General features: G+C 41.3%; 1 protein-coding gene across 3 annotated transcripts; it reads left to right on the forward strand.

Moving 5' to 3' along the window:
* Positions 1–326: 326 nt before the first annotated feature.
* Positions 327–11,657, forward strand: LOC108020840 (uro-adherence factor A). Of its 3 annotated transcripts, XM_036816262.3 has the most exons (11): positions 327–942; positions 2,491–5,108; positions 5,184–8,684; positions 8,742–9,064; positions 9,131–9,441; positions 9,500–9,554; positions 9,613–9,803; positions 9,861–10,351; positions 10,414–10,570; positions 10,634–10,825; positions 10,885–11,657. In XM_036816262.3, the coding sequence occupies exons 1-11, from the start codon at positions 597–599 to the stop codon at positions 11,397–11,399; spliced, it is 8,700 nt and encodes a 2,899-aa protein (XP_036672157.3). In that variant the 5' UTR covers positions 327–596; the 3' UTR covers positions 11,400–11,657. The 3 variants fall into 3 exon arrangements, with proteins under 3 accessions (XP_036672157.3, XP_036672156.3, XP_016944715.4); XM_036816261.3 differs by having other exon boundaries at positions 2,491–8,684; XM_017089226.4 differs by lacking the exon at positions 327–942 and having other exon boundaries at positions 4,901–5,108; positions 5,165–8,684.
* Positions 11,658–11,664: the final 7 nt, after the last annotated feature.

The following is an 11,664-nucleotide window of genomic DNA, read 5'->3' on the forward strand; positions in this document are numbered from 1 at the left end:
ACGCAACTTTACTAGTGGTGGGAGTTCTAGACGCAACCGATAGTTCGTGGGCAGGATTTTAGTGTTTTACAACTTCAGAAACTTGAAATTTTAAATTTAAAATAACAATTTTTGCTATTGAGTATAACTATAAGCAGTGATACTGTGAGTTCTCATTATTTTAGTTATTTCATTGTTTAACTTGTAATTGCTTCCCTGCTTAATGTTAATAAATTATTGTGAATATATCAAGTCTTAAAAACATCGATGATTCCCTGCCAAACATCGATGTAATAACGATAATATCGATGCTTTAAAAACATCGATAACATTAATGTTCTCTCTATGCACATGCTTGATTCTTTTTATAATTTAAAAAAGTGAAAAATGTCCAGACAAGGGTCTGAAATAATGAAAAAATAGTGTTGGTGAGGAGAATTACTCCAGGAAAACGAGCTTTAATTGCTTATAAAAACCTGGCTAGTGACGGATAACGGGAAAACGAGATCAACAAAAGGCGTGCAACCAATTTAAGTGTGTGAAAGAATTGTGATTCCTGTCGTAATTTTCATGAAATAGGTGTTTCAATCTTACGGGATAACCAAATTGTAGCCAAAATGGATGATTCTAAGAGGCAGACTACCATGGGTCCACCGGCGCCAGTGGCCTCCAGTCCTAATCAACCAAATTCTCGTAATGCCAGTATGGCCCCTGCTCCACAAGCCACCAGAAATGCAGCTCCTCCCAAGCGGATAATTAAGAAGATTCAGCTGGATTTCAACAAGCTAAAGGAAGCTGGACTCGATAGGCAGTTGGCCGAGGTCCTGAGGAAGCAGAAACTGGAAGCCAAGAAGGTGGACACCCCGTCATCCAGTAAATCTTCCCCCTCAGCCGCTGCGCAGTCGACGTCGAACGCGGCAGAGAGCAAATTGCAGTCGCAACAGCAACAATTGCATCAGCCTGGTAAAAGTCTTTTTATTTAATTTTTTTATACCTGTGTGCATTTCTAAAAACCGTTAATTGGTCGGGGGTTTTGACAATTTTTGCAAAATCATCTGAATTGGTTGTACGAGTTTGGGACACGCGAGTGAAAACCGACGCGATGGCGCAGTTGTTAGAGGCGACGGCAAAGATTGCCAAAGAGTTGTGGTTTGCGCTGATTCTTCCCGGGTTCGTCTCACGGCGAATGCTTTCCATTTTTACATCTTCCAAAATATTATATTTTTCTTTTATAGTTTAAAGTATACTAATCAACTACCCTCAAGAGGGTTAGTAAAAATAGGGGGGTTCATTCGATTGGTTCATCCTTTATGGTAGAAACTGTTTATATAATACAAAACTCGAGTTAAAATTGTAAATAAAATATTAACTTTAAGATGTTAAAATAGATTTTTTTATAAAAAGTATATATTTTTTAGTTTTAAAAACATTTAAAGCTTAGCGTACTAAGCTTTATATAATTTAACCTCAACTTACAATTTTATATACACAGTATAAAATACCTTTGGAGGGGGTTACTTGCCCGGATGAGAAGTTTGTCTCTTAGTTTTCAAAGCGTTATAAACCAAATAAACCACCTGAGCATGGTGATTATAGTCTGAAAATTTTAGGGTATTTTGTAAATTTTTGTTCGGTATATTTATAACACATATTTGAAATAATTATGTAATCAAATTAATTTAAACATTTAAAAATTACACTTAACATTTTAAATATTTAAATTTAGTTTTTGTTAAATTTTAAATATTTAATATAGTGTTTATAAAAACTTGGTCTAATCGATTTTAAATGTCATGCTAATACTAAATTATATTAATAAACATTTTATATCGATAAAATTTTGCAAACAAAGTTTTTAGTAACAAAATCTAAAATTAAATGTTTAAAAATTTAAAGTGACATTATACCGACAAAAATAAACAAAACCCCTAGAATTCATAAACTATAATGCGCGTGCATAGGTGGATTATTTTTTTTTGAATACCCATCCTCTAAACTAGATTCAAGAGACACTTTCGCCACTCCCGTCTATATTCTTTCGATGGCCCAACCTGTAAGTGCGCGCTGCAAATGAGGTTAGGGACGAAGTGTCGATGTGAGGAGACATAGTTCGCTTTTTGGCCCGAGTTCAAATCCCGGCATGGTCAACTGCCATTTGTGTGTGCGATTGTTTTTCTTTTATGTATGTAAAAGCTTCATACAGCTTAATTTACTGTTTGCATAATGGTGATATGCATCTTTTACTATAGAAGTGTTTTATTTCCGTTTTCAAATTAATTTTAGCTCTATAGGGGCGGTTTCAATTTTCTGTACAGCCGTTATACAACTAAGTAGACTAGAAGTAGTTTTTATCATAATCATATTTACATTTTTTTTAAATTTAAGTACTCTTAACTAAAACCTATTTGTTACAACAATTTTATTGTGGATTATAGATTATATAAAAACATTTTATTGGATATTATCAACCAAAGCATTTTTAATCGAATGATTTAATTTCTTACTTTACAGAGCCGCAACCCTTAGTAAAACGTATTATGATCTCGGAATTTATCGAAAAAACGGTGCCGATCCAGCCGATCCCTAATCCGACGGATGGCGACCGTTCGAAGCAAGTCAAGGCGCTATTAAAGAACAGGATACTTAACAAGGCCATGGCTATCGGCACGCAGCCCCAGCAGCCGACAACCTCCAAGGCAGCTTTTAAGTTGCCAACATCTTCTCCCCAGTGTTCAGCTCCTCGCAGTGTAGGAATCGCTGCATCTCCTGCAGCCTTCTCTGTGCCTATTGCAAAGGCGGACTTGACTGTCCGCCAAAAGCAGCCACCACTGCTGCTCAATCTTGTGAATCAACTGCCCAAACATCGAGACTTGTGCGGATCGAGTAACAAGCCGCTGATGAATCAGAAATCTACTCCTGAACAGCAGCCTGCACAGTTTTCAATCCAGCAAGTTTCACAAAGTCCCCAAAGGATCCCGGTAGAGCAACCACCGCATTATTCCTCTCAACTTCCTCCCCAACATCATTCGTACCAGCCACCTCCACAAGTTTCGATAGCTCAATCAGCTACTGCAGTTCCCATACGACTCCACAAAAGCCCTTCACCACCACTGATTGTGCTAGAGAACAAGGTGTTGGCACCCAACGAGAAGATTGATTTAAGTGGGCTGCGACTGCCAAATGCTCCAGTGACAACCACTGTGATACAGGTGAAATCTACCGAAACACCCGTTCAACCCACTATCCAATCCAAAAAGATCAGGGGCAAGGTTATTATGAACGCCAATAAGCTAAAAGTATCGAAGGAGAAGCTGGCCGAGATGGCTAAAGAGATTCGTAATCAGGCGGAGCAGGTTAAACTCCCGCAAACACTGAAGCCACTTAATTCAAAGGACTTTTCTCCTCCAATTGAAACGTCTTTTGCCATTAACTCAATACTTCAAAGAAAACATACTCCACTGTTTGCTCCACAAACTGTTGAGGAAAACACCGTTCCAGTACATAGTGCTGGTTTAAATAAAATCAGCGAATTGTCACCTTGTACTGGTTCAAATCTTCGATCAAAGCCATTACCTGCAGATATTTCACCTCTTCAATCAAATCCAATACCGGCAGATATTTCACCTCTTCAATCATATGCAACTACAGTTGCAAAGGACCATCCTGAAGAGGAGTCAATAGACTTGCCAGTGTATATCCCATCAGCTCCTGAGCCTGAACAGTTGCCTGGATCTGTATCTGAGACATCAAGCACGCTTCTTCTTGCTACATCTGAACCAAAAGAATATTGTAAAGAGATGGCTAATAAATCAAGCCCGATCAAACACGCAGGGTGCATTTCATCAACTTTGGAAACGGAAGAAGTGAACACAGTTCCAAACTCTCTTGATTTCCCTGTATATATTCCCCCAACACCGGAGCGGACAGAACCAGCCTCGGCCTCTTCTGAAGCAATACAATATCCTGAAAAAAAAACTTCGGAATATATTTCTTTGACCCCGCAAATAGGAGAATCTACAGATGGGGCAAACGCAGCATCTGTCGCTGTTGTCTTGCCCGAACCAGAAAACTTGCAGGGGGATGTGTCCATGGAACCTAGTTATCTTGACTTGCCAGTCTGTATTCCTTCGACTTATGAAACGAAGGAGTTAACCGTAAAAGAATCTTCAGAACTTAGCCATCCCGACTTGCCTCCTTATGTTCCTTCAGCTTCAAAACTAGATGAGCTTCCTGTAAGGCCTACTACGGAGCCAAGCGCTTCGAATTGTTCAGCGCCCACTTCACCAGTGTGTAACATCAAGTCAAATTCTCAGGTGGCTTCATCACCAGTGCAAAAAGTCCAGTCCGCAGTGGATTTTATAGCCCAACTGACTGCAGAGAAAGATCTAGACGAAAGCAGCTTCATGGAACTTTCGCCGGAGGAACAAAGATTAAACGCTCTTTTTGGGGGAGGTAGTTGTTCTTTTACTGGTGCGTCGCCCGCCAAAAAGTCTCCCCAGCCTGAAAACGATTTTACTGGCGTGTCGCCCGTTAAGGAGTCTCCCCTGCTTGAGGACGATTTGCCTATTGGAAAGATTGTCAAATTGGATGATATGAATATACTGCACGCTACTTTAGATGTAAACAGTACAAACATTCTACGCATCAGTCCAAATGCGATGATGATGCAAAGCAGTGTGGCCACCATGGATATGTCATCGCTGGATGTAGAAGGTGTTGCAGATTCAGTTCCGGAGGAGACAAATGTGCAAGTCAACTTACCAAATCCTCCCGGTAAGATTGAAACTGAAACAAGAACTCTTGATGAAGCCAAAGAGGGAACAGCTAATCTAGACTTACCCTCAACAGTGGCAGGAGAACCTGAAAAGTTAAAAGATTCTGTAGGGCCTTTAGAGGAGATCAAGTCAGTTTCCGATCCAGAGCCAGTAAAGGAGACCATGCCCGTAAAAAGGGCATCTATCAGATCCAAAAAAGCTAAAATTAATTTAGTGCAACGTACAAAAAGACCAAGCATCCCAAAGCCCTTTGAAGCAAAGAAGACAAAGCTAGAATTTGAGGAGGACGATGAGCAGACGACGGCTAACGATCACAGCTTGCTGGAGGACCGTTACGGAGTCGCAGCAATCGAGGTAATAGTCAATTCTGATAGCCTTAGCTCAGACAAAGTAAATCTTAATTTATCTAGTGCTAAAAACAATTCAAAGGTGCCAGCAGATGAAGAAGAAGTCATTGAGTCCCGAGTAGAAGTTGCTAGTCCACATGAAGAAGATTCTGCAAATATTCCACCCGAAGAAGAGGAAGTCGAAAAAACAATAATGAATATCCAGGAAGAACAAGAAATTACAACCAAATCATCCACTGAACGAGATCTAACCCAATTGTATCATCCACCTAAAATGCCCAAAAGTAAAGCCAGTACAAAGAGCAGTAGTCATGAGGCCCTTGAGGATTCACAACCCGCAACATCAAAAAGTATTGTCTCCCTAATAGAAGTCCTCTCACAGGATCCACCTATGCCCCAAGGCGAGGCTCAATTGCCATTTCGCAAGGAGTCCAGCGAGTTAGATTCCAGTGCCTATAGCTCGCCTAATGTCACAGGAGTACAAAATTTACTTGGGCACTTGACCGCCGAAAAGGTGATTCCCCAAATCAAGAAGTTATCGCCAACACCTAAATTAGAAGAACCAACAAAACCAGTACCCCGCAAAAAACTTGTCAAAACGCGACCTGTTCTCAGCAAAAGATCCTCAAAAGTGTCGCAGAAAAATGCACAAGAAACCCTAAATCATTTTGAATTTCTCCATCCAGTTAGTGCAAATGTGGGTGGTCGCATACCCACTTCCAGCACAAGTGATGATGATGGTTCCATATTTCTGGGCTTCGATGACAAAGATGAAAAGCGTTCCAAAACTCCTGTACGAAGCAAGCGAGTTAAACAAATGAAGATCAACGAAACGGACATAAGCGATGACGCAACTCCCGATTACGACGAGACTGAGGAGGAGCAGCAGTCTGCAGAGACACGTGGTCCAGTTAAGAATTCCGAGGTTGATACCCAGTATACTTTCAAAAAGCATACCATCGTAGAACCGTTTTCCGATGATTCAAATAGCAGTTATGGCGCTCCTACAAGTCCAATGGATTTTGGGGATAACGTTTCAACGGATGGAAACCAAAGGTGTGACGAATATCCAACAAGGAAAGCAACTACTTGGGATGAACTAGTAAATGAAAAATCTACTGAAGTATGTAATAATGATGTGACAGCCGCTGTCGGTTCAATTATACCTACCGTAGACGATTCGAGAATTGAAGATACTCCCAAAACTGATTTGGAAACCAATTCATCTAGGAATATTCATAAAGAGTCATTTTTGGATCCTTCCAACGAAGACACGGAGCCAAAAACTCATTCTGTTGTAGAGGAAAAACAGTCAGAAGCGTTGATAAACGAAATCGATTTATCAATATCTGACAGTATATTACGGAGGAGTAGGAGAAGGTCATTTAAATCAATTGTAATTGCTGGTATAGGAACTCCAAGAGAAGCTTCTACAAGTAAAGAAAGTTTAACGAATATTAGAACCACGAAAAAACGACAGATGCGAAGTCGTTCAAAATCTCCAGCATCCTTAGAAAACACAGAGGTAAAAGAAATCTTGGAAGAAGTTAATGCGTCTGAAAATATAAATGTACCTTCACCGCCAGCTGAAATTTTGAAACATGTGGAAAATACAGATTCAAAGGAAAAGCTGGAAGAACAAGAAACCATTAATGGTTCTGGTAATACTATAAAGTCTAGGGCAAAACGGAAGTCTCGGAGTAGTTCTAAAGAATTTACTGCACCCCAAGCAATGAAATGTACGGAGCAACTTTCTGAAACAAGTGCTGAGAAAAAAGTGGAAGAAATTAAAGAACCCGAGGAAAGACTTGAAGTAGTGAAGGCTCCTGATATACATCCTTCGCCGACAGCAGAGAATATGGGAAACAAAGATTCTATAGAAATTCAGGAGGAAGAAAAAACCATTGAAAAACCAGAAAAATCAAGAGGAAAAAGAAAATCTCGGTGTATTGCGCCAAAAATAAAAGCTACTCAAACTGAAGCGGTGGCAAATCCAGAGCTCAATTCAGAAAATAAAGATGCTTGTACTGGTGATACAGAAGAACTTAAAGCACCAGAGGAAACCCTGTCCGATATGAAATCTCTTGAGAAAGATTTACCTCCAGCAACAGCAGAAAATATAAGTTCAGTGGAAAAGTCTAAAGATCAAATTTCGCCTGAGGAGCCACAAACATCTAAAAAATCAAAAGGAAAACGAAAATCCCGCTCCACTACACCGAAATCTAAAGTGCCACCCGTGATTCAACCCGAACCAGTTGCAAATCCCGAATTTCTATCTGAGAATGCCAGTTCTAGGAAGGAAGGGGATACAAAGCGGAAAACTCGGGGTAAAACGCCAAAGCTACAAGTTCCGTTAGTTACCGTACCTTCTGTTACCGAAAATGAACCAGTTAAAGGTTCAGAGGAAGCGAATGAAGCGGATAGTTCCCAAAGACCAAAAAGAAAAAGACAGTCCCGTTCTAGTAAAGTTGCGCCAGCTTCAATAACTCCCACAGTTTCTGAGCCTGAAAATGTATCCGACACTGTTAATAAAGATTCAGGGAATGTTATGATGGCCACAGTTATAGCTTCCGTGGAACCAAAAGAAAATCTCAGTCCGAAAGGAAGCCGAAAATCTCGAAGTAAATCGCCAAAACTAGTTCCCCATGTTGTCCATACTGAAGACGTTGTAGAAACTAAGGAAAACACTTTGAATTCGGATTTACAAGATAAACTGGACGAAGTTAAAGCCCCCGAAGAACCAAACCAGGCAACAAATTCTGTAAAAACAAAGAAAAAACGCCAATCCCGAAGTAGGACACCGAAAGTAACAGTTCCACCAGTTCCTGAAGTCGAGCCGCCTCCAAAACCTGACTTCAGTCCAGAAGAATCCTTTACCGAGATTAAAAATGAAACAGCTCAAGCCGCAGATGAACCTATCCAGCCAACAACATCTAAAAAGTCAAGGGGGAAAAGATCCACTATCAATTCAAAGGCATTACCTCCAGCAGAAACTCAGCCGGCAGTGGTGTCTATACCACCAGCTGAACCTCACCTAGTGGAAGCTGATTCTTTGGTGGCGCGGGTTAAACGGAAGACTCCATCTCGTTACGGTTCAGTCCCACCAGATACTCCCATCTCATCAGTTAGTGCCTCCGAAGAAAATGCAATTCCCGAGTCTGCTCCTAGGAAGGGCAGAAGAAGTAATGCAGCTACCACACCAGTGCTAGCATCAACTCCGAAGTCACAAAAATGCAGGACCTCAAATTTAAGCGAGACGATTTCACCCATGTGTGAAGAGCCAAAGGTTCCATCAAAAAGGGGAAGAAAGCGCGCTGCACCTTCTGATTTGGATTCGGAGTCAGCCAAGAAACAGAAGACTGAAGAGAGTTCGGAAACCGTAAGCGTAGTGGACTTTAATCTGCGGCTGCTGCTAATAAGAAAGCGAGAACAGTTGGACACGGAAGAAATCTTAACAGAAGATGGCAAGGGTGAGGGTCCTCAGCAATGTGGCTTGTGTTTGGCTCGCAGCGATAAGAACAATTGGCTTCGCCATCTAGGAGAGCATTATGGAGTCGGTTGGCTTGTGGGAGAAACACCCATGGTGCGTTAACCTACCATCAACTTTAAAAATAAGATTCTAACCACAATCCATTTGCAGAAAATCACGCGTACTTCAGTGATGAACATGATGAAGAATTATCTCCAGAATAGCGGCGAAAAGCTAAAATGTCGACTATGCAATCACCAACTGGGATCTTACCTGGGCATGATGCTTCACCTGGAGGGTTGTGGAAATAAGCAGCGCCTGCAGTGCGATTTCTGCCAACGCTCTTATACCAAACTCTCACTACCGAGCCATATACGAACCTGTCCAAAACGCCATGCTTCCCGGAATGATGAAGATTTGGAGCCTGCAGAAGGAAATGTTGGTGAACCGGTGTACAGCAATGCGGGCCGTGCCAAACGGAAATCTACCATCAAGTAAGTTTATTAAGTGGTTGAGAATAACGCTGTTTTGAGATCTAATTCCATTCATTTATTTTTCAGGGCTGAAACAAAATTAAAGAAAATAGGAGAGCATCTGACTTTGCATAAGCCGGGGGAAGAGAGTTCCGCCAAAAACGATTTCGATGGCGATTCCTCGGACTACGATATGACCAAGGATAAGGAGTCGTCTGAGGAATATGATTCGGAAGGAGTTGACTCCAATGAGGACTCCTTAAGCTCCGAGGATGAGGGCAGCCTGGGTGAAAACTCTTCTACAACCAAACGAAAGAAATCAAGCAGACGTGGAGACATTGACAGGAAGAGGACGTTTAAACGGGCAGTTAATCTGGGAGAATGTCAGCAGAAGCCTTGTGAGTAGAACCCCAATGATGAGTAGAAACTGCAATTAACAAATTTTATACACTACAGTACTCTCACGATATCACCACTTGGAGGCTAGGGCGACTCATAAATGGAACGAATTGTAAGTTAGTCAGGGATAACTTATTGACCGTTATTAAAATTTGGATTGTATTTTCAAGTGTGCACCTTAATTATAACGCTGATGTGTTGTTCACCCAACTGCTGCCAAGCTTTGCGAAGGTTTCTCCACAGGCGGCTAATGCTTTGCTGCCCTCTAAGGAGACGGCATCCATGCGCTATGCGTATGGTAAAATAACCAACGAAGACGAATGGAAGCAATTGACTCCGTTTGAGGGCTTCAACAAAGAAGGTACGTATAAGTAACGATACAGAAATGTAGACTTAATCAATATATCTTAATTTGCAGGTGAATATGTGGGCTATCTGGGGCAGTCTATTAAACAACTCGCCTGGGTGCCGCTACCACCAAAAGTTACGAATCAGTATTTGCTTTGCTCCCTGCGTCCAAAGATGAAATCCTTTGCAAGGCACACCAAATTAAAGGATGAAGATGCCCTCTTGATGCTGCTGAAATGCACGGTTTCTGCCGGCAAACAGACGAACAAATCATGGACCATTCGGCCGGAGCTTCATTATGGAATTCGTGTGACCCATGGGCCAGTCAACAGTTTCTGCTTTTTGCCCAGTGGGGGTTATGATACAACATCGAATCGTTTGGGTCTTTTGGCTGTGGCGAATTCCTTGAGTGATGTCTGCATTTATGCGCTGCCTTTGGAGCTGGAAAAAGATGAGAACGCAGAGGATAACGTTGTAATTCAACCCAAAGCCTTGATTATACTCAGTTTGGATGTGAACAATCCTGTTCAGGATCAGTGCACCAAAATTTGTTGGTCGCAGGTAAGTTTCTAAACTATACTTGTGTTTTTCTTTGTGAAATAAAATAGTAACTTTCCTGACAGTCTTTGGGACACAATTTCATAGCTACGGGCTATAGCAGTGGCTACATGGCGTTTTGGGACATTAGCGTGGAAGACAATATCAATTGTATTATCCGGAACAATCAGACCTACTTTGTGCCTGTGCATTTCTTTTACATAGGCGAGCGGAATATCCAATGTAAGTTCCATCACTACAGTTACACTAAGTAAATTTTTCAAATTAATTTGATTTTTCCCTTAGTTATGGATCTTCATTACGACAATAATGGACCGCGTTGGCTTGCAGTTGGCACTTCAATACGTCAATTAAAAATCTATGATATTGCGAACTGGTCGAAACCTTTCATACTGACACAAGACCCTATCTGCAATCTATACATGGCTACTTTAACCTGGTCTCCTATTTGGGAAACACTAGTCGTCAGCAGTTCACGTAAGCTATATTTTTTGTGACCAATGCCTCTTTAAGACTTATGAGAAATTCGTTTGCAGACTTCAGTCGTTCGATAGCAGTTAGTGTGTCGGGAATACAATTCGAGCACAGGACCCTTGATGGAACACTGACGACAATACGTGACATGCACTCGAATTGTCAGCAAAATCATATGGTGTTCGTAACGGACAACGGTGACCTAGTGTTCTTGGATGTGCGAGACCTCAACTGTGGTCCTGCACTGCTAAAGTCTGCGGTCAACACAAGAGCTGTATCCACTACCGAGCTGCATCATCTTGGCGAGACTTCTCCTAAGCCCAAGGATCCCATCAGTGCAGAGGAGTTTATCCGGGACTATGGGGTGCAAATCAATCCGCTGGTGCCTGAGCCCCATAGTCGAAAATCCGAATACCTGAGCGCTCAGCGTCGACCACAAAACTTACACTCCCTGGCCCTGACTAGATCCAATTGCGTTCGTTGCAATTGGAATTCGCCTGCTCACACTTGGGTGGCCATTGGCGCAGAACACGGCATGTTGCGAATCCTCAACTTCGAGCGGGACAAATTCTTCTAAAGGATTTCTCCCAGACTTTTCTCTGGCAACTGAATGTCTTTTGAACAAGCATCATCTGAGATTATAAATTATTGTTTTACCACGTAAGGTTATTATTTATAGAACTCGTCTTAGGACAGTTAAATTATAATCTAAAATTGTTTATATATAATTTATTTATAGGTGTTGTAAAAATATATATATTATATATTTTATATGGAGTTATTGTAGTTTATATCGAAATATACTTGCTTTGCAAACAAAGATTACAACTTGTAATATCTAC

This window comes from Drosophila suzukii, chromosome 3, assembly GCF_043229965.1.
Source record: "Drosophila suzukii chromosome 3, CBGP_Dsuzu_IsoJpt1.0, whole genome shotgun sequence".
In the NCBI taxonomy this organism is placed as follows: Eukaryota; Metazoa; Arthropoda; class Insecta; order Diptera; family Drosophilidae; genus Drosophila; species Drosophila suzukii.